Source organism: Danio aesculapii, chromosome 24 (genome assembly GCF_903798145.1).
Source record: "Danio aesculapii chromosome 24, fDanAes4.1, whole genome shotgun sequence".
Taxonomy (NCBI): Eukaryota; Metazoa; Chordata; class Actinopteri; order Cypriniformes; family Danionidae; genus Danio; species Danio aesculapii.
The window spans coordinates 8,016,971-8,041,827 of record NC_079458.1 but is presented as its reverse complement, the minus strand read 5'-3'; the positions used below and the strand labels follow the sequence as shown (position 1 = coordinate 8,041,827).

At 33.3% G+C, this 24,857-nt stretch overlaps 1 protein-coding gene across 1 annotated transcript in view; it reads right to left on the bottom strand.

Moving 5' to 3' along the window:
* Positions 1–6,061: 6,061 nt before the first annotated feature.
* The window catches only part of asic1c (acid-sensing (proton-gated) ion channel 1c), a 38,207-nt gene continuing 19,411 nt past the window's right edge, over positions 6,062–24,857 (bottom strand). Inside the window, exons 6-12 of the mRNA XM_056450577.1 lie at positions 24,640–24,793; positions 23,015–23,106; positions 22,840–22,919; positions 22,291–22,362; positions 16,308–16,360; positions 16,122–16,157; positions 6,062–6,633 (exon numbers count right to left, since the gene is read on the bottom strand). Of these exons, the coding sequence (XP_056306552.1) occupies positions 6,555–6,633; positions 16,122–16,157; positions 16,308–16,360; positions 22,291–22,362; positions 22,840–22,919; positions 23,015–23,106; positions 24,640–24,793 (566 nt within the window). The 3' untranslated portion in view covers positions 6,062–6,554. The remainder of the gene's footprint in view (positions 6,634–16,121; positions 16,158–16,307; positions 16,361–22,290; positions 22,363–22,839; positions 22,920–23,014; positions 23,107–24,639; positions 24,794–24,857) is intronic.

The window sequence follows — 24,857 nt, the reverse complement described above, 5'->3', positions numbered from 1 at the left end:
CCATAATTCTGACAAATTCAGATGGAAAACAAAATAAAAGTTCTGTGTTTCCAACTGCAAGCTTTAAATTCAGAATTATGAATAAAATATGTGACATATAAATTCAAAACGTATGGATTTTGAGTTCTTGTCTTGCTGTTCTGATTTTTCAAACAATTGTGCATTTCTGAGTTTGTTGCAATTTATCCAGTCGTTATTTATTTGATGGTCAGGAACTTGCATCTGTGGAAAAGTCTGAATTGTAAGATTAACTTGTAATTGTGACATTAAACTGCAATGATTCAGACGAAAACAAAATCAACAATTTTATCTGCATCTGTAGACTTTTGTTCTTCCACCAAATGTCTTTTCGTCAAATTTTCCTTTGAAGAGTTTGGTTTAATTATGTCTCGCAATTACAAATGTATAGGTTTTATCACAATTCCAACTACATTTTCAGAAATTGTAGCTTTCTTTCCTCACTATTTCAAGATATAAACTTGTAAATTCCTGCTTGTAAGCAAACTTAAGTTTATAAAGTCAAAACTGTGTGAAACAAGGTCACAATGTAGAGGGAAAAAATCTAAATTGTGAGATGTTTAACTGCAATTATAAGATAGAAACTCGCAATTCAGATGAAAAAAAAAAGACTCTTTTATATATATTTTTAAACCTTTTTCACCAAAATCTGAGTTTGCAAAATTGTCTTATTGACGCCTCGCAAATGTGAAATTAATAGATTTTAATACAATTCTGACTGCTTTAAGCAATTGCAGATTTTCCGCCATAATATTATGATGTGAACTTGTAGATTCACACTTATAAGCAAATCGCAAGTTCATAAAGTCAAAACTGCAAGAAACACAATAACAAAGTAGAAAAAAAGGCAGAATTTTGAGATGATAAACTGCAATAAGAAAAGTAACAATTATAAAATCGAAAAAATTACGAGAAAAAAAATAAATCGATATTACATTGTCAAATTTGTACCAAATTTTGAGTTTTCAGCATTGGCTTATTCATGCTTTGCAATTGTGAAATTATAGGTTTCATTACAATTCTGATTTTATTTCTAGTAATTACAACTTTTCCCTCCAAAAATTGCAACATCTAAATTTGTAAATTCACACAAAAGGAATCGCGAGTTCATGAAGTCGAAATGACTGTGAGATACACGGTACACAGGAAAAAAATCTGAATTTTGAGGTTTTAAACTACAATTGTAAGATATAAACTTACAACCTGTGACCATGCTACTCTGAATAGTCGGTCTGAAATAGCATGCAAGTTTGACTTAGTAATAAGTGTAATTCCTGCACACCGCCGGCCAACCGCTAACTAACTGGCGAATTACATGAACTAGGGTTGTCTGCTGTCATCTTTAAGGTGCGCGCGTTTGTGTTTCAGGAGGCATGGCTTTGGACGGCAGGGGAGGGAGTGTGTTTCAAAGCATTCAGTTTCAAAATATTATGCTAACCTGTTAGCATTGTGGCAGATCACCTACTGTACCTTACTTTTGTGACAGAAAAGTCGAAATTACAAGATACACACTCAGAGTTTCAACTTTTTCAAATATTGTCGTAATTCTGACTTTCCTCAAATTCAAATTTGCATCACACATTTCTGACTTTTTCTTAACTGTTTCTCAAGTTCATAGTATTTATCACAATTACTTTTTTGTCTCCCTCAAAATGGAAGATATAAACCGCAAACGTATAAGCAAACTAAAAATACAAAGTCGCAATCCTGATGCTGGAATATTCAGAAGTACGAAGATGTCAACTTTCCAATTGCAAGACATAATAAAAATAATTTTTTGGCAATTCTGACTTTTCAAATTCTTGTTTACGTCACACATTTCTGAATTTGTCAACTATCTCTCAAGTTTATATTCTTTATCACATCTCAAATAGTTTTCCCTGTCAGACTAGAAGATATAAACCGCAAATGTATAACCAAAGTAAAAATACAAAGTCACAATTCTGATCAACTTTCCAATAGTCAGACATAAACACACAATTCTGACAAACAGAAACACAAACTATATAAAAATAAAGCGTCACAATTTAATAATGTTAACTTTTGAGACAGAAAAGTCGAAACTACACAAACAAACTCACAATTACAACGTTTTTGGGGTTTTTTTGCGCAGTTTTGAGTTTTTTGCAATTCTGACTTTCTTCAAGTTCACATTTGTCACAAATTTCTGACTTTTTGTCAACTATTTCTCAAGTTTATACTATTTATCACATCTCAAATAGTTTCCACCCACAAAATACTATAGATGTAAACGTACAAGCAAAATATTAATACAAAGTCGCAAACTCAATCCTGAAATATTCAGAAGACTTTCCAATTGCGAGACATAAATATGCATTTTTCGCAATTCTGACTCACCAAATTCTTGTTTACATCACACATTTATGACTTTTTGCCAACTATTTCTCAAGTTTATACTATTTATCACATCTCAAATAGTCCCCCCACAAAATACTATAGATATAAACGTATAAGCAAAGTAAAAATACAAAGTCGCAAACTCGATCCTGAAATATATAGAAGTACAAATTCCAATTGCGAGACATAAATATGCATTTTTCGCAATTCTTATTCACCAAATTCTTGTTTACATCACACATTTCTGACTTTTTGCCAACTATTTTTCAAGTTTTTACTATTTATCACATCTCAAATAGTCCCCCCCCCCTCAAAATAGTATAGATATAAACGTACAAGCAAAGTAAAAAATACAAAGTCAATTCTGACAAACTAAAATGCAAACCCAGACTTCCCAGATAAAAAGTCACAATTTCCATTTTTATAACTCGGCAGCAAAACATGAGCTTCAACACGTAACTCTTGGTGATCCTGATGAAGTGATTTTGACGTCAACGCATGGCATCGCATACAGTCTTTGCCACTTTTATAATAAATAAGGAATAATCTCCTGCAGGACGCTGATTGGCGTTGTATTGTGTGAATTGCTAACTTTCATCATCAAACGTTACACACAGAACGAGTCATTTGTAAACGTAAATACTACGGACGCCCAGTCTCATCGCGCTCCAACAACATGGACGTGGAAAATCAATACAGCAACGTTATCGTGTCGAAAATAAAACAGCGAAAAAAGCAAACTGCTTGTAACTCAGGGTCGTACCGAAAGCATTTCTTCTGTTTACCTGACAGCTAATAATTAAGACTTGAAGGTAATATACGGTACATATTATTATGCATATTATTGCACTTATATACACAAAAATCATGAACGAAGACAAACGTTCTGAATGATAACACATTTTTCGAGGACTAAATGAAGGGCTGAATTCCGTCACACCGCGGTTTAAAGCTTTACACGATTATTGTACAAAAAAAAAACCCTTGGCCGAACCGACTATATCTATAACAATTTTTGTGCAATATTAAAACGCTTCCTTCTCGAATTCTTTTTTTTTTGTTGTTGTTGTTGTTTTTAAGGCGGCTTGATCAAATTATGCCCACAGTGTTCAGAAACGCACAAAACATTCCCTCCAATGAAATACCGTCACAGTATTTGCACATCTGAAGAAGAAATGGCATGAAGTCTACCAGAAAATTTCCCACAGTGTGAAACAAACGAGTGGCTGTGATGTTAATAAAACCTGAGTTTTGTTTTCTTTTCTTTTTTTTTGGAAGTGTTGCCTATTTTTGTACTTGATTATGAAGATGATGATGATGAATATCGATTCTATTCAGGTGTCAGATTGTTTGTTTTTTCCACTATTAAACAAGTAGACTACTGATCTAAAGTTTGGGATCAGTATGATTTTTTTGAGTGATAAAAAAATACAGTAAAAAAAATGTAAAATTGTGAAATATTATTACAATTTTAAACGACTGTTTTTTTTTTATTGAACGTAGTTTGATTTCATTTATTAATGTGATTGAAAGTCTTCTTCTACTGCAGTCTTCAGCATCACCAGCCTGGTCTCACGAGGAAACGTAACTATTTTATGTTTTGTGAGTTTAGTGGTTAATTCGTATAAATTCATACGAGTTCAGTCGTACGAAAATGTACGATTTTAAAAAGGAGGCGTGGCACCAAACCCCACCCCTAAACCCAACCATCACTGGAGGATGAGCAAATTGTACTAAATTGTATGAATGAGATTGTACAAATTCATACGAATTAGCCACTAAATCAAAAAGTTACGAATTGCCATGAGATCATGTTGGCGTCACATGATCCTTCAGAAATCATTCTAATATGATGATTTATGACACATTATTATTGATCAAAAATCATTAATAGTGATTCTTACAATTTTCAATGTTAAAACGTTTTTTTCATGCTTCATAATATTGCGGAAACTGATACCGCTGACCTTTTTTTTTTTAACATTACTTTGATAAAAATACACTGTAAAAATGGTTCATTACAAAGTCATTGATTTTCCTTCGGCTCAGTCCCTTATTCATCAGGGGTCGCCACAGTGAAATGAACCACCAACTATTCAAGCATATGTTTTACACAGCAGATGCTCTTCCAGCTGCAACCCAGTACTGGGAAACACCCATACACTCATGTACTATGGCCAATTTAGTTCATCCAATTCACCTATCAATTCACCTAATGTCTTTGGACTGTGGGGGAAACCGGAGCAATCGGAGCAAGTTGGCACAGAAATGCCAACTGACCCAGCTGGGGCTTGAACCAGCAACCTTCTTGCTGTGAGGCGACAGTGCTAACCACTGAGCTACCATGCCGCCTCATTGCAAATTGTTGCAAACAATTTATATGGGCTGAATTTACACAAATTTAGTTGAACATTGTTAAATTTAATTTGTTAGTTTAAATCCAGCTCATATAAATTGTTCACAACCACTTACCTTAATAAAATGTAGTAAATATAATTAATCATTTGTTTCAGTGTAGTTCAAAATAGCAGCATTTATTAACAATTTTTGTTACAATTATGAATTTATTTACATTCATTTTATTTTTATTATTATTATCATAAAATTTTTTTATTTACTTACAACAGTTTAATGTATTTTAAATGATGAATAAAAGAAATATTACATTTTTATTTTATAAATGGTACTGTAGGGGAGAGCGGGGACGAAAGTAACGTGGGACGCAAGTAACAAAGCGATTTTCTGGAAGCCCTGACAACATTTGCAGGCTATTCCAGGCTATAGCAGCACAGTAACGATTAAATTACAGGTTATTTAGTGCAATAACACATCCTTACGTTTGCAATGTGTGAGATTAAATCAGGTTTAAATGGCAAGAGTGGGGATGAAAGTAACAGTTATTTATGTCCCAATGGCCTAATAGCCATGACTTATTTTTCACTTCCACATTAGATTGGCAGTGTTTTGATTCAGATGTTTTCTAAAGTTAATGCATATTGCCAATAATAATAAAAAATATTCAAAATTAACATTTTGCATTGTTGGATTGCTTTTGAAACATTTGATGGAGCTAAAATGTAATATTGTTGGCAAAAATAAAGGACAAAATATGTTTGCAGTGAACATTAACAAGGTCACAGTCAGATATTGTTCAAATTAACAAGATTAAGCCAGTAAATCTAGCAAATATTGTGTTATTTTCGTCCCTGCTGATGGGGTCAAAAGAAACAACGTCCAACTTTGTTTAAAGTGACGTTATATTGGAGTTTTTCTACACTGATACAAAATCCATTCTGATAGACCACACTTGTGAGTTAGTAACCACAGCACAAATATATTCCTGCTAAAAACATATTCTAAAATTAGGTTATGAAAAATGGTACCTTCATCCCCACTCTCCCCTATGTCAGATTTCACTAAAATATGAATTAGATTTCAACACCGATAATAACAACAACAATAACAAATATAATAATAACTATTTCTCAATCATCAAATCAGCTTAAATCAAATCATATTAGAATGATTTCTGAAGTAATTTCTGAAGATGCATCACAGAAATAAATGATTACTTTAAACGACATTCAATAGAAAAACAGTCGTTTAAAATAGCAATAATATTTGACAATTTAACAGCTTTTTTCTGCATTTTTAATTCGATAAATGCAGCTTTGTGATAGCTTCATAATACGAGGTGACACTTTACAATCAATAATGCATTTACTAACATAAACTAATTATGAACAATACTTGTAGAGCATTTATGAATCATAGTTCAACATTTACTAATGCATTAACATCCAAGTTCATGCTTGTTAACATTACTAATGCACTGTCAGTTAACGAACTAACAACAAACTGTATTTTTATTAGCTAACGTTAACTAACATGACCAAATACTGTAGTAAATGTACTGCTCATTGTTTATGCTAGTAAATGCATTAATTCACATTAACTAATGCAACATTATTGTAAAGTGTTACCCAATACGCTTTATTTGAAACCCTTTTCTTTAAAAAAATCCTACTGATTTCAAAATTTTGACCAGAAGCATACGTTTCTGCAGACTTACACTTCTTCTGGAGTCTATCCCGTACACACATATATATTTATATATTTCACAGTTTTCCGTCGTATCCTAAATCTCCGTCATCAACAGGCGAACTCCTCGAAGTTTCCTACAGTCGAGTGACAAGGTAACACGTTCGGCGCGAATCCGAGGCTGTCCGAGTGACTCCGGAGTGTGTCGCATGTGCTCTGGAAGAGAGAGAGAGAAAAAGGGGGGGATTTGGGGAGGTGGAAAAGAAGATGACGGGGATCAGATGAAATCATGATGAAGGTGTGCGTTTAGGATAATATCAATAAATATGGGAGGTAAATAAAGAAGGGGTGAGAATAAAAGAAGCAAACATGAAGGAATGATCCGTGTCAGATGTGGATTAACGGAGGAAGGAGGAGGGATGAAGGGGAAGAAGAACCCCTGTTAGTTGTTTCTGTAGGGTTGCAATCATCGGCGAATACAGTGGTAGATGCATGGACATAATTCACATTCATTAAGATCTTGCGTGTGTGTGTGTGTGTGTGTGATCAAAGTCCCTTTAAGGCAAGTCATTTCACTCAGTCGCCATCTTTGAAACACCTCTCGGGCAGGATGCTTGGGCATACTAATGCCCCCACAAGTATAGTAACACCAGTACATTGAGATTATAATAGAATGAAATTCAAAAATCCAACTGAGGGCATCACGGTGGCGCAGTGGGTAGCACGATCGCTTCACAGCAAGAAAGTTGCTGGTTTGAGTCTCGGCTGGGTCAGTTGGGATTTCTGTGGGGAGTTTGCATGTTCTCCTTGTGTTGGTGTGGGTTTCCTCCGGGTGCTCCGGTTTCCCCCACAAGTCCAAAGTAGGGTTGGGTATCGTTTGGGGTTATTTCGATACCGGTGCTAAATAGATACTTTTAAAACGGTACCAGTGCCAAAACGGTGCCTGAACCGATACTTTTAGCCACAAAATTATTTGACAAAAAATATATATTTTAATCATTATATTTGAACAATACAGATATATATTTATAATAAGGTTAAAGTAAACATCAATTCATATTTTAAACATTTGAATTGCTTTAATATAATTATTTTAATCATTTGTTTGTTAGCATGAATGCAAGATTTGCATTATGCTGTTAACATTAGCTTACTACTAACCTGTCATCAAAATCAGGGAACACCTTTTTTCTGGGTTTGGGGCTTGTGACTACTTTTACATGGACATCAGTGATCTAATGATTTGCCTTAATCTGAATAAGACAATATTATGATTCTGGTGTTTACGCGAGTTTCTTTTTGAATGTTACATTCATGATTCCCAGTTACATGGTATAGCACATAGATCCAACAACGTCGTTGCGTCATCAGCCTATAAATGTTTCCTCCGTTTGTGTCTGGTCCTTTAAGATAATCTAAAATCACTGTTTACATGGTAGACTCCTGATCAGAGTATTGTCTTGATCATATCAAATCTGGTGTCCATGTAATCTGGTATTGGTGTCCATCTAAACGTACTCCCTGAAAGTGCCAGATGATGTCACAAGCTATCAAAGACAGTTCATTCCTCACCTTTAAGTTGATTCAATGAGCCCTAACATTTCATAAGTTTGACGTGTTTCCCCCTTGCATGCAACTTTTGTAAAGGATCTGCTGCATGTTGGCATATCAGAATCCTAGCTTGTAAAATACAGCCATACTTCAGAATGCTTAGTTTAAGCAAATTAGATGAATGCGATCATACGTGTTGATGAAGGGAGTTGCTCACCGCATGTGCCGTACTGTGCGCTTTACCTTCTATAAGAACAAACTCCTGACATTGCTTATGGTGTCCGTAACCCTATAAAGTTGTTTAGAATTATATATTTAGAGATGGTGTGACACAACACCTACTTATGTGTGCCTTTGATGCACCCCTTGATGCTTCTTAAGGGTGTCACACACCAGATGCTCCGCTCAGACCCGCGACACGGCGCGCACATGACAGTTGAAAGTGTCCTGAGTTGTGGCTGGGCGCTGCGGACAGCCGCCGACTTGCAGCGCCGGTGTGTGTACCCTGGTAGAAACCTATGTTTAGAATTCTAAAATGCATGCACGAGCAGCGCTTCTAGTCTGCAATCTGCTTTACGTTCTTGTCGCAGCACCAGTAGCACCGGAATTAGGTACCGAAATTCATATGCTGATTTGGTCCAGTGCATACCAGTTACAAAGGTACCGACACCGGGTTTCGGTATCCAACCCTAGTCCAAAGACACGTGGTATAGATGAATTGGGTAAGCTAAAATGGGCCGTAGTGTATATGTGTGAATGAGAGTGTATGTATGTTTCCCAGTGATGGGTTGCAGCTGGAAGGGCATCCGCTGCGTAAAACATGCTGGATAAGTTGGCGGTTCATACCGCTGTGGTGACCCAAGATTAATAAAGGGACTAAGAAAAATGAATGAATGAATGAATGAAAATCCAACTGACCCAACTGTATAGTCATTACTGTACATGGACTTTTATGAATGGACTCAAAAAAACAGTAGTGATCATTAGCATATCACTGACGCTTCAAACACACTCAACACTTTAGAAATAAAATAATATGACAGAAAAATAAAGATAAACTTTCTCAAAGACAGACAGCAGCAGTCATTCCTCCGGCAAGCAGGCGTATGTTTTCATATTTCATAAGCCGGAGCTTGTAGACAGACTCATGAAAGGTGTCGTTTGGTGAAAATAATTGCTCTGTCAGATATAAACCAATAGATCCGCAGCTCCGGGCTCCTCCACACTTAGCATTCCTGCACACTGCTTATGACTAAAATATGCTCGAACCACATTTATGACTACACACAAATGTATTTCACGCACATATGTTACAAAAGACATGCAATAAAGCATAATTACAGGAAGAGTTTATTTATATACAGTTGAAGTCTGAATTATTAGCCCTCCTGTATATTTGACCTTAATTCCTGTTTCACGGAGAGCAGATTTCAACACATTTCTAAACATAATAGTTTTAATAACTCATTTCTAATAACTGATTAATTTTATCTTTGCCATGATGACAGTAAATAATATTTGACTAGATATTTTTTTAAGACACTTCTATACAGCTTAAAGAGACATTTAAAAGCTTAATTAAGTTCATTAAGACTTTAAGCCTCATTAGCTACATTTTCATCCATTTTATATGCATTTTGAGTATGCGCAAAAAAAATAAAAACGGTTGATGGAAACGCCATGATGCGCATCAATTTTGAACATTTGCATAAAAAACATACGCATAACTGAGTAGGATAAACTTTTTATTCAATAAGAAAAGACGCGCATAAACTATGATGGAACACTTTTACCAAACAAATTCCAGTATGTGCATTATTAAGTCATGTGATTTTGTTATGAGAGATCATGTGATGATAAAAATGTGTGTGAATGGACAAACCAGCAGTCTGAGCACACTGTAAACCATCTGAACTGTTGTTTTGGTCATTTTAAAACGCCTTAACCATCTCAGTATTAGTGTTATTATATTACTAATGACCTCCAGAATCAAGAGCGTCTGTGCTTTGCGTCTCACGCCTTCAAATACCACCATGCATTCATTACGTGTTGGCATTTTCTGAGGCGCAAGTCATTTATTAAATGAAGAATTAATTCACGCAGCTTTTCCTACCACAGTTAATTCAGTTTTTACTGTCGACATTAGGCGCCAGATAATCAGGAAGTGACGGTTTTGTTCTCTTTGACTCGTTGGATGAAAGCACTGCTTTATTCGCACATCTTTTATGCGATATTCCAGTTTTGCGCATAACTTTTTTTTGCTTTTGTAATATAATACAAATCATTATTTATTGAGCTTTGATCATATAAAATATTTGGCTGATGCTTGTATGATTTTTACAATTTTAAATGGATTTGCTCCACCTCCATTATGTGAGTTTGTGACACGGAAGATTAATAATGGCAGAGCAATACAATCTATTACTAGAAAAGACTCTGCTGTACAGTTTTGACGTACAACCTTTGCACGGTCAGTCTTCTCATTTAGAGCCAGTCACTTCTGGAATACACTTCATGTTGATTTAAAGGGCACCTATCATCTTTTGTAAGCTGTTTGGAGAGATCTGCGTGTAGGTATAGTGTGTCCACAATCATATTGGAGTGATAGAGACTCATTAAGTCTCTTGTTTAAATTTCCTGACGTTAAAATAGGATCCAAATCCCTCCCATTTTGAGGCCCACCGCAACATGATGTAGGAGTGTGGTCTCCCTGCCTACCAAATTGATTGACAGCCGCGTATTAGCATGTCTCCGTAGTTACGTGTTTAATCATATAGACAGGACGTGTGCAAAGCAACTGGGATTAAAAGATCTGTTCAGCTCTCTGTGATCATCAATCAACATCAAATGTGATCAAGAATCAGTTTTACAAGTTTAAAACTATTTTAAAACAGTGCATGTTTGTAATAAATAACAGCGATTTTACTTTCTTTATCATCACAGCCGCATGTCAGAACAATTATAAATGAAGACTGGTCGATCCCTGTTTGTGTGTCTGTGCGTAAACTTTGTAACAGCATTGTGTGTGACTCATCGTCACAGAAAGGCTTAAATTAACTCCACAACAAATACATCAAATAATCATTGGGAAAGTTCTTCCTGTAGTATTTCTCACAAATGTTATGCGAGATCTTCTGTCTTCATGTCTGTCACTGTGCTGTTTATCTGACGCAGCTGAGGCGCAGATTGAGGCACACTCTGACAGATGCGTGAAAATGGTGGGCAGAGAGAACTAGCATTAAAGACACAGGCAACAAATACAGCTACAATGTGGTCAGAGCAGAAAATTATACTGTTCTGAAAGGTCTAATAAATGATCTGATGGATGTTTTGAAACTTTACAGACACATTCTGGAGACACAAAGACTTATTTTAAATCTTGAAAAAGGGGTAAAATAGGTGTCCTTTAAGGGGTATTACATATTAATCAACATTTAAATACACGTTAAAGAAATGGCTAAAAGCAAATCAAGTGTAATTCTCTTCTCTTGCTTTTTCTGAAACTCTTATTATATGTTTTGTCTTTTTGGTGCAAGTAACTTTGCTGATATTGTATGTGTAATGTGTTTCTTGATTTTAGGTTGCCTTTTTAAAATCTGGCAGGGTGCAGCAGATGAAAATTAGCCCTTGTGGCTAACTCTGGCTTGTTTACAGTTTTACTGTTGATTATTGTTAATAAAGAATTAGGCAAGTTAGGGTGTTTTAGGCAAGTCATTGTATAACAGTGGTTTGTTCTGTAGACAATCGAAAACAAATATTGCTTAAGGGGGCTAATAATATTGACCTTAAAATGGTTTTAAAAAATTAAAAACTGCTTTTGTTTTAGACAAAATAAATCAAATTAGACTTTCTCCAGAAGAAAAAATATTATAGGAAATACTGTGAAAACTTCTTTGCTCTGATAAATATAATTCACAGTCAATAAAAATTCACATGGAGGCTAATAATTTGACTTCGACTCTATATATACACACAGAATCTTTTTCTTTTAACCTTTTAATCTTGTTTCATCACTTTTTTCAGCATATTTCTATATATGATTTTCATATATATCATATATATCATTCCTCTATTTATAAGAGATCCTCCAAGGCCTCTAAAACAGTTTCCGGCAAACACAAATGAATTAAATACTGACCTTTCACTTAGACAAACCTTTCAACAGTACAAAAAGAGCATTGCTGATGTAAGAATCAAGCCCTGCTGTCGTCAATGAAGAAATAAAAGAGTTTAACGTCTTTTCATCTTCTACTTAACAAATACTCGTATAATCGATGAATATCCAAATTGAATGAGTATGAGGCAGAGAAATAATGACACTTTTCATTATTTGGAAAACTAAGAATTCTTGTGTCTGCCTTAGACACTTATCTGCAACAACATCATTTTATATTAATCTTTTTTGTGGCACATATGTGGTAAATACTGTACGTACTACATATGGGTTATGGGTGGGGGAAGAAAATGAAGAAATCACTTGTAAATTCTCAACTTCTCTGGATTTACTGAATTCGTTAAGTGTTGATTTTACTTAAAATGTGAATATTTGTTTAATTCTGTAAAAGTCTGACAAAGTTTCTTCCTTAATAAATGTAAAAAATTATAAAAAAAGACAAGTAATTAAAAATAAAATCATACAAACAAATAAATAAATAAAAATAATTGAAGCAATTAAAAATAAAATCTATCAAACAAACAAATAAATATAAATAAAAAATTGTAAATAAATAAAGTTAATAAAAAATAAAAATCAATCAAATAAATCTAAAATCAATCAAACAAACAAATAAAATAAATAAATATAAATAAAAACAATTCATTAAAAATAAAATCAAACAAACAAATAAATATACATAAATAAAAATAAAAACAAATAAATAAACAAAAATAAGGTAATTAAAATAAAATCAAACAAACAAACAGATAGATAAATATAATTAAATTAAAATAATTAAATTAAAAATAAAAACATATACATATATATATATATATATATATATATATATATATATAAACAATTAAAGTACTTCAAAATAAAATCAAACAAACAAATAAATAAAAAACAAACAAACAAATAAATAAACAAATAAACAAACAAACAAACAAATAAACAAATAAATAAATAAATAAATAAATAAATAAATAAATAAAGCCATCTTGGTTACACTTTATTGTAAGGTGTTCTTTGCTTGAGTGCAACGATTAATTTAACAGTCATATAACTTAATTACATGTACTTTCTATATGGTTAGATTAAAAATGCAGGTTAGGTTTAGGATTGTTTGCATGTAATTCTGCATAATTAATTGTATTTGCTATAGAAAGTATACATGAAACGTGAACCAAGGACACTTTAAAAAGAACACTCTAAATCCCCTTGAGTTAAACAGTTGAGCTTTACAATTTTGGAATTCATTCAGCTCATATGCGGGTCTGGCGGAAGCACGTTTAGCTTAGCTTAGCATAGATCATTGAATCGGATTAGACAATTAGCATCTTGCTCAAAAATGACCAATTGAAAATATTCCTATTCAAAAGCTTCTTCTGTACTCTCAAAAAATAATTTTTGCTTCAAACTTATTTATTTAAAATGAGCTGAAACGTCAATTCTTAAGATTTTTGTGGGATAACTCAATTGTTTAAAGTTCAATCCACTAAAATTTGCAAAAACAATTAAGTTAACTTAATCGGTTTGTGTGGGACAACATGAAGGAATAATACACAATGCCTGAAAATGGTCCTTAGCTATGCAACCGTGCTTTGTGTAAAATCATTTACATGGAGTTTAGCTTCAAGCCATATCAGCCCAGCCTAGACAATAACAACTTTTCATTTTCCATCAATCTTAGCACATGTTGTAGCTACAGAAGAGTCAAGCTTTAAATAGGAAAATTATCTAAGTTTTTTGGACATTTTTGAGCAAGATGCTAATAGTCTAATCTGATTCAGTGCTAAGCTAAGCTAAAAGTGCTCGGATGGAGATCAGATTCCAAACTTCTAAAACTCAATTGTTTATCTCTAGGGGAGTTGAAAAATTAGCCTATTTTATGCAGCGTTGCTTTAAAATAAAGTGTTGCTGCTGCCTTTTCCCTCAGAAAATAATTTGTCAGATTAACAAATGTTTTTATTTGTTGTGATGGGAAATCAGGGTTATTTCATCAAATATTGATTTATTAGCTCCTCTGAAGTTCAAATATTGTTTTTGTGTGATCTAAAAATCAATATAAACAAGTCTGAAGATCTGTTATTAAAAATGGGGTCTGAATGACAATGTATTGATTTGGTCGATTTTGTATAAATATCATTAGTAGTTCACAAAATCAAACCAATTTCTCCTAAACATTTAACTATAAATCGTAAGAATGAGACTTTTGAAGCGATCTCTTCATTTTTTCATAGCTGTATATAGTGTATTTACTAAATATACACTCTACTGTTCAAAAGTTTGAGGTTAGTAAGATCATTTTTTATGAGATAAAAATGAAGTATTGTTTATTTGATACAGTACAGTAACATATTGTGAAATATTAGTACAATTTAAAACAACTGCTTGAATTTATTTCAACGTACAAAAATCGATTTCTGTGTTTCAAAGCTGAATTTTCCGCATCAGTACTGCAGTCTCCTGTGTCACATATTCTTCTAGAGTTCAGCTTAATTTCATTTGATCATTTCTGATTATAATCCATGTCTAAAATTGATTCTTTTCAGATTTCTATCATGAATTATAAGTTCATCAAAAGCAAGAAAATTCTAAAGGGCATTTATTAGTTTTCATTTCTATTAAATGTATTAGTTTCTTTTCAAATGATCTTACTAATCCAACACTTTTGAACATCACTGTATGAAGGGACACATTAAAAACAGTGCTGTCACACCATTAATCATGATTAATCGCATCCAAAATAAAGGTTCATATTTACAAATAATTTTTTTGGCATACTGTGTATATTTTTGTGAATTTAAATATATAGCTGGTTTGTCTATAAGCTGACATACAAGTGATCCGCTGATGAATCGCGGCTTTAAAACGCTCCAGTGTCTCTATATCTGTGGTTACACTCAGTAAACAGCGGTGACTTTGGTGAACCGATGACCTTCATGGCCAATCACAGTGATATCTGTTGAGCATGTGAACACAATGGCCAATCAGCAGTGTTTAAGAACGTGCTCAACAGCACTCGAATGTTAGCGGGAAATGTCTGTTGTTAAAACTTCATATCGATTGGTACTGAATTCCAGTCTCATGACAACCCTATCTGAAACAACACAATTGTTGAGTTTTTAACTTAGTGGAGTTTTATAATCTAACTTCGAGAGGATCACGTGCTATAATAGATCGTGGCTGGTCCCGCGTGACAATCATCGTTTAACCAATCAGGTGAATTCAAGCCATCAATAAATAGCCCGGTTAATTTTACTTCCATCATCTTCATTTTTGAAGAGATCCCCCCAATCCACCCCATCTCCCCCATTACCAGGGAAGCTCTCGAGACCTTTCTGATCTCAGACACTATTCTATGCTATACGACCAGGCAGGAGCCCTGGGCTCAAGTATCTCTGAGCTCATGGTTCTCTCCTGGGACAGCATGTCAAACCTGCAATCTGTATAAGCAATTACTAAGTGTGAACCCTTGAAATTCGTTAATGTTCAATCCACTTAAGCAAAAACGAATAAGTTAACTTAATTCCTTCATGTTGTCCTAACATTAATCGTGGAACCCAGCATTTTTTTACAGTGCACTGAACAACAAAATACTTTAGCTGCTTGTTCAAACTACTTATCTATAATGAGCTGAATCAACACAACACAAGTTTTTTGGGGGAAAACATAATGTTTATGGTCAATCAACTTACAAGTTTAGAAAAAAAAAAAAGTTAACTTGATAGACTTTTGCTGGGACAACATGAAGGAATTGTGTGGAACCCAGCCTTTTTTACAGTGTGTACACAGTACACAACCATATATTATGTAAATGCAAACTTTTATCTTGAATGCGATTAATCGTTTGACAGTACTAAATAAAAAATAAATAGTTCATCGTTCAATAGTTCATCAATAGATCATTTTGGGGAAAGAGAAACAGAGCACGAACATTTGGGGAAAAACAGAAAACCAAAGAAAAAAGGGAAAGCTACAGGTGTTGTTTTACCTGAACTTCTGCAAAACATCATCTCCATCATGAAAGCTACAGGGTTTTGAAAAAGGGGATCTTAGAAAGCGTAGAAATGACATTTGTGCACGTCTAGAACTACTGACAGTAACGTCACGAAGGGAAGAAAGACTCTGAATGGTGTGAACAATGAAATGCTTCTGATATTATTAATGGCGGCGCTACCTGGGGACATGGTTAGACGTAACACCAGGGCTGGTGGGATTCTCGGAGAAATCCTGGAATAAACATGATGGAAACAGATGAAGATGACCAAACCCACGATGAGGACAATTCAGCTCCAACCCAGTGGGCATTAAACAATTAGAAACAAGTTACAAATATATATATATATATATATATATATATATATATATATATATATATATATATATATATATATATATATATATATATAGCTATGGAAAAACATTCTGAGAGACCGCTTGAAAATAGTTTGTTTCTCTGGATTAATTAAGTGTGTGTTTGAGTAAAATGTTCATATTTGTTTAGTTTTATTTGATCAAGGTTTGATCAAATTTCTTCCAAATTTAAAATTAAAATGTTTTTTTTTTTTTTTTTTCAGAAAATGAATGTTAGTCAGAATAACAAATGTTTTCATTTCTTGAGATTAGGGTTATTTCACCAAATATTGATTAATTAATTCTGAAGTTCAAACATTGGTATTGTTCGTCTAAAACTGGCATCTTTTATAATATTATGCCATACATGTGAAAACATGCTTGTCTATACTTAAAGGTTTCGACTTTTTCTAGTTCATTTATTTATTTCCTTCAGCTTAGTCCCTTATTTATCAGGGGTCACCACAGCAGAATGAACCACCAAATATTCCAGCATATGTTTTATGCAACGGATGCCCTTCCAGCCGCAACCCAGTACTGGGAAACGCCCATCCACTCACATTCTCACACATACTCAGGGTGCGAATGATACATTGACATTCGGGGTCAAGTTTTTCAATTATGTTCGGTTATTTGCCTCAGTGAGCCAAAATGTATATATTTAATTTAAAAACATCTAATTCATTAATCAAACGTTTTATTATGTTTAATGTGTTTTGAGGGATATTGAGTGGTTCTCAATCACATCTGTGATATTAAATAAACAGTGAGAGGTTTGCTTTTCTGCACCTATTACAGTTTTTTACAGACGCTAAGACACATTTCTCAATACCTAGGTTACTTTTGCTGAACTCTTCACACAGTGAGCACAACAGAAGTCGATGTGGGCTAAACTGAGGATCAATTCTTATTGTTTTGGCACAAAATGCATTCAATGACTACATCTCTCAAATATCATCAATTCTTTTCTCACTCAGACACAACAACTGCCAAAACTCTTTGTACGTACAGGACATTTTGCACGTGCTTACATACTGTTTTCAAAAAACTTCTGTTAAAAATGATAACATCATGCAAAACTGAATAAGAGAGCAAAATTCAACAGCGATATTTTATTGAAACATTTTTCAAATCTAAAAATGCAGTTTAACCAGCCAGATTAGCATTACTATTGTATCTGAATCAGTGGATGGTGTGTTTACACATTCTTGTATTTTGAAATTACTTAAAAAAATAAGCGACATTAAATTTTGAGGAATTCTGCATCATGTCTGATTCAATCCAGTAACATATATTGCAATTATTAACTAAGAAGTGTCCTTGTTTTACACAAGAAAACATTGTAATGCTACATGTTGTTAGTGTTTTTAGGTCATTGTTTTGTGGGTGACAAAGCGTGTTTGTCGGCTGTCAACCTTTGCTAGTATTCTGGAAGAATGAGTTTATTTAAGACCTGAATAAAGTGTTTTGGTAGTTGTAGTGCATTTTGAATGTGAAATGAACTGCTCTGCCAAGCTGAAAGATGGTTGGGAGAATTGTGTGAAGAGTTTTGCAAAAGTGACCTAAGTATTGAGAAATGTGTTCTAGCGACTGTAAAAAAACTGTAATGGATGACCATGAAAGGCTGCACATACTTTTTATTTGACTGGTTAACTTCCAAGTGCAAAAATACAAAATAAAAACAATATATTTTTATTTTTTGGCGCAAACATGTATTCACATTGGTATGAACCATTATAGGGGTGGTCAAATGTTTATTGAAGTTATCTATTATTTTAATTATTGATATTATTAAAGATACAGATCAGAGCAAACCATTTTTAACTATTAAAAGGCAGACCCCCCATACATCTTTTTTTCATGTGGTATGAACTTCAGTGTGGATCAAGTGTGATTAGGGGGGTCAGACCCCACAAAACCCCAGAGTAATTCGCACTCTGCACATGCATTACGGCCAATTTAGTTCATCCAATTCACCTATATCACATGTGTTTGGACTGTGGGAGAAACCAGAGCACTCGGAGGATACCCAACATGGGGAGAACATGCAAACTCCACACAGAAATGCCAACTGGCCCAGTCGGGACTCGAACCAGCAACCTTCTTGCTGTGAGGCAACAGTGCTAACCACTGAGCCACCATGTCACCCCCATTTTGTTCTAATCTAAGTATCTAATATATAAATTCCTACATCAATAAGCATCTTGTAACAAGTCAAAAAAATCTTGTTTGCAGAAAAAAACACGACAATTTAACACAAGTTTCTCCTCAAAACAAGCTAAATAATGGGGGAACCAAAATAAACTTTGAAATGATTTTGATTACCTCACTGGCAGATTATTTAGCTTGTTTTAAGGAGAAACTCGGTTTTGAGTACATTTTTTTAAAATAATTACTTTTAGGGGTTTTCACCTTTAATTTGGACAGGATAGTGGAGGTTACAAACAGAAAAGTAATGGGAGCAGAGAGAGGGGAAGGGTCGGCAAAAGACCTCGAGCCGGGAATCAAACTCGGGTCACTGTAAGCACCAGGGTGCTATATGTCAGCACACTTAACCACTAGGCTATTGGCACCAACTATTTTGACGACATTTTTACTCGTCTAGAAAATCTAATTTATGTGATAATTTTTAGATATTTGGACTAGAATTAAAGCTTTAGATTTTTTTTGCAGTGTAAATGACATTTTATTTAGAAATCTCCTCAGTAATTTACAGAATGAAGCAAAAAAAATCATATTTTACCCCAACACACAAATATAAATCCTAAACAATCTCTTGATTTTTCTCTTTTGAAACTGAATTGTCCAACACCAGATTTATGAAAAAATAATACAGTGCTGAAAAAGCCATGGTCCCGCTTGTTTCTCTAAAACATACACTTTGAATTGAATCTAATGTTGGACTGATTATTCTAATTACTAATTAATGAAGACAAAAATCTAGAATAAAAAAGAGCATTAACAATGAACTGTGATTTTAAAAACATATCTAAATGTTGATTCTGAAATCAGTAATAACTGTGAGCATATTTTAAACAGAGATACTTCACCCAAACTTGAAAAATCAATATTAATTTACTCATTCTCAGACCATCCTAGATGTAGGTGAATTTCTTTTTCTAGTAGAACAGATTTTTTAGCAGAAACCTAAAAAGTTGTCAGTGTCTCATCATGAGCCAGAGGTATTCATTTAGTTTCATCTTTCATCTTTCATTTTTAACTCTCAAAGTGCTGCTGACTTCTGATTTTATCAATCACCAACCAGAATTTCTGCAAAAAATCTTTAATTTTCTACTGAAGAAAATAAAATGAAGTCACCTACATCTTGGATGGAATAAAACACCGGCAAATCTTCAATTTTAGGTGAACTATATTCGTTTAATAATCCTGCTGCATGCTGGGAAGGATTCGAAGAGGATATGATATGATTTATTAATGGTGAATGATGCTGATGTTGTGGTATTTTTTAATGTCCTGTCTTCTAGAAATGAACATTCAGTCATCATTTCCGAATGCAGCAACTCTGTTTCATAGAAAAAAAAAAGAAGGACAAAAACAACATCATAAAAGCAGCCTGTGTTAAAAGAGCGCGCATGACTCGCGGCAGCTTCACTCTTCACTTCTGGAGGAGTTCTCATCGCTTTAAGAGGTTGAGAAGTTGATTATATGCTTTCACTTACGGAAAAGAACATGAACGTCCAGAACATCTCAGCAAAGGAGGAAAAAGGTTTGATACAACAAGAGGGCAAGAAAATAATGACTTTTGCTAATGCTAGCTCACGGACAGGCTTGTGGAGACAATGTTTTTGAAGCTCAACACTTTGACTTATTAACACAATGAAGATTTTCTAGTAAATTTTGATTGAATGGCCGTTATCAGCTGATAGAAGGCCTACTAGAAGGCTCAGAAGGCTGCTATCATCCATCCACATAGTTAATGAGCTCTAGATCACATACAGCTGCAGCTGGAAGTTAACGAAAATTATTTATATTATTTATTACTTTTCCCATTAATTGTATTTTATTACTGTCTATGCCTACCGTCACAGTAATGTAAAAACAGATCTGGAGTCTTCTCTATTACTATAGCTGATTAACCACAAAAATTATTTATATTATTTATTCAATTTCCCATTTATTGTATTTTATAAACGTCTACCCCAACCCTAAACCCAACTGTCACAGTAAAAACAGTAAAAACAGTAAAAGTAAAAAACAGATCTGGAGTCTTCTCTATTAGTATAGCTGATTAACCATGTGGAGGAATGATAACAGCCTTCTGAGCCTACCAGTAGGCAAAGCCTATCTACTGGCCCATATCTATCAGCTGATAACCACTGATAACACCCATTCAATCAAGTATTGACATTCGAAGCGGGTGAGATTTTTAGTAAATGAAAAAAAACAAGCTAGTATATTTGCTACCTGCGCTAATATAAAGAGACAAGTTTCGAATATTGTGTGAATCTCACTCTTAAAAATGCTGGGTTGTTGTAACCCAACATTGGGTCTAATTTGGACAAGAATTGGGTTAATATTTAAAATCAAATTTAAATGATACTATTTAAACCAAAGTTCCCACACTGGGATAAAACCCATCTTCAAGTGACGGTTGGGTTTAGGGGTGCAGTTTGATGTCATGCCCCCTTTCAAAATCGTACAATTTCCTATGACGGAACTTATATGAATTCGTATGAATTAGCCACTAAACTGACAAAACGTAAAATAGATACGTTTCAATCTTTGTGCAAATCTGGTTCTCAAAAATGCTGGGCTGTTGTAACCCAACATTTGGTCTAATTTAGACAAGCATTGGGTTCATATTTAAAATTGAATTTAAAGTACACTTTAAACCAATGGTTGGGTTTGTCCATATTTGACCCAACACTGGGACACAACCCATCCTCCAATGACAGTTGGGTTTAGGGGTGGGGTTTGGTGCCACGCCTCCTTTTAAAAATCTTACATACAACTGAACTTAGTACGAATCACTCACTAAACTGACAAAACATAAAATAGTTACGTTTCCTCATGAGATCAGTCTGGCGTTTGTCAAAAAGTTGATTGAATATGGAAACAGAATAAAACATCATCGTGTTGTTAAATAAACTCTTCAGGACAGGCTTGTGGAAACTCTGTAAACAATGTTCTTGCAGCTCAACATTTTGACTTCCTTATTAACAAAACAACGATTTTCAGTAAACGAATATATTTCGGTAAGCTAGTTTGTTTGCTAAATGTGCTAGTATAAATATATAGTATAGACAGAGACAAGTTTCAAATCTCACTCTAATAAATGCTGGGTAGTTGTAAGTATGAATCAAAATAATTAGGTAATCTATACAATCAGTCTTAAGCTGGCAGGGCAATACTATTTTTTAAAGTCGTAAATAAAACAGATAACCAGAGTTAAGTTTAAGTTAAGTGGCATAAAACTTTCTTTCAGAAGTTGTGATTGATTAACAGAAATGTTAAAAGTCATTGTAAGATCTAAATTTGATAAAAGGTTTGTCACAAGCGAAGGGTGATCAGCAAGTTTTCACATTTCTAAATCTTTCCCATGATTCTGTTTTAATATTTATATAAACAAGCCGGTATTTATTTATTTATTTATTTTTTTTTTTGTGTGTTTTCTTTTGTGGAAAGGCCATCTTCATCAATCATTTCCCAGAATTTGAGCCAACGACAAAAGGCAAATAGACACATGCAGCATTCAAGAGGACAATATAACAAACAAAACCAACACTTAAATAACTAGCCAACAAAACCATTGAGCTTATTTTAAAGTCATGCAGAGAAACAATTACCAGATTGTCACTGGCGCTCCGATGTGGTCGTCTCTTGCGTAGAACAGATCCCAGAATTTTATCCTTCAAAACCTGAAAAAAATATTTTAAAACATAATAAAAATATATATATAATAAAAGTCCTCCTAAAAACATGAGCACATTATTTCAACTGTACGTTTAAAAAAAAAGAAAAGAAAAACATGAGCACATTATTTCAACTGTACGTTTAAAAATAAAATAATAAAATAAAATAAAATAAAAATATTAGCACATTACTTCAACTTTAGGTGTGAATAGTGCATGACAATAAAATAAAACAAAATAAATAAATAAAATAAAATAAATAAATAAAATAAAATAAAATAAAATAAAATAAAATAAAATAAAATAAAATAAAATAAAATAAAATAAAATAAAAATATGAGCACATTACTTAAAATTTATTGTGAATATTGCATGTCAAGAAATAAAATAAAATAAACAAATAAATAAAATATAATAAACAAAAATCAAATAAAACCATCAGCACATTACAGGAGAAGTAGAAAAGGCAAATACAAAACAAACCTCATACAAATAATCAAATATCTCCAATATTGTCAAGACACTGGCTCCTATAAACAGACCCATCTGACCACCAATATCACCTGAAAGAATGCAAAAAAATAATAACATTAAAGCAGAAAACTAAATTGAATAAAAGAAAAACAAAGCTATTACTTACACAATAGCATATACTAACCAAGTAATCCAGCGACTTCATACGCTTTCTTTTGTTCAATTTTCTCATAATTCAGAGCCTCAAAAAAGATATCCAGCACCAGTATGTTGTCCCTGTCAAATACACATTAAACATATAAATATAAACATGTAATTGCGTGTTCTTGGTTAAAAGAAGACAGTCCTGGTGCATCTCAGTGGATAAAAAGCATGACCTCTTGCATTGACTTACAATAGATTACCTATTTTTTGAAAAGCAAATTGGTCCATTGGTTATTTTGGAAAATATTCTATGACTTTTTGGAGAATCTAGATATAGATGAGACGTATGTTATTGCTGTATTGTTTTTTTTGTTATTGTTATTCTTTTCTATCAACGTCAGTGGTGTAGTCCTAAAACAAAAAATGTGGTGTACTATTACACCCGACCCAAATTTTAAATGAAAGAAGACAAAGAAACGATGAAAGTCAATGTTTCTTTGATCATTAGCTATATATATATATATATATATATATATATATATATATATATATATATATATATATATATATATATATATATATATATATATATATATATATATATATATATATATATATATATATATATATATATATATATAAGCTAGTCTTGCCAATCATAGCTTTTTTACTTGCTTTCTTTACTGGCCTAATACTTTACATTTAATAGGTTCCTTTAAACCTCAATCAGCCATTATTTTTGATTGTCACATTTGTGCATGCTTGTTTTAAACCAAACTATTAGGAGTCTAATTGTCTTCTGTTGTCGCTATTACATACTAGTAGTTTCCCCTTTAAATCGCATATTGTCACGCGATTTATGAGTAGTCTTTGCCTCATCGTTTTTAGTATATATATATAGTGTCGTTCTCTGTAGCGCTAGGCACGATTAAGACAAATGTGAAATACTGTTGTACAGGGCGATTTTGGGATTTTCATTTTAGGGTGAATCAGGAACAGATCATTTTGGGGTAAACAAAGAAAAATGTATACAAATTTATACACGTATACATTTTTAAGTAAGAATTTAAAAAATACACTAAAATTAGGGAAGTTTAATCAGAAAAATAAGTGAGTATACTGAGGGTATATGCAATTATTGATCCTCAGAATTGGTAATACCCAAACAGCTTATGGAAAAAAGTAAGCATACTGAGTATACGTGCGTATAGCAAGGACTACACCACTGATCAACGTGTAGTAAGTTATTTTGAGTTTATATTTTATTTTTGCTTTGCTAAACTGAAAATTTAAACCTCTGTCAACTTGTGTGACAATGTTTAATATAAAAATTGTTGTTCAAAAATAGAGTACATTGCAATTTTTGGGTGAACTACCCCTTTAAGCATAATGAAGACGGGACTAATATTTTGACATTTTATCATCACTTTACATATACATAGAAAGCATATTCAATTAAAGTCAGCATTTTTTTTAAATATATTTTTATTGAACATTTTTAGTGCAAAAGCACGTCAGAAAATTACATTGAGTAAAAAGATAATGTCTATCCTACATGTAATTTGAATCCTGACCCCCACATTAATTTTTTTATAGTAATAGTAATTAAAATTAAATTGTAATTAAATTAAAGTCAGCATTTAAAAGTCTTGTCTTCGAACTCACGTGATGTACTGCTCTGTTTTGTTGAATTTCTTGGCCAGGTATTTGGCAGAGGCTTTGCTGGGGATCTTCACCATAGACAGCTCTTTACCGTATCGAGTCATGTTGCACGGCGTATCACACACACAGTAATCATTGTCCTTCTCCACCAGAAAATCTGCCAGTCGGTGTTATTATTAAAAGGAAAATTTAGCATGAGAAATCATGATGCAGTTTTAATG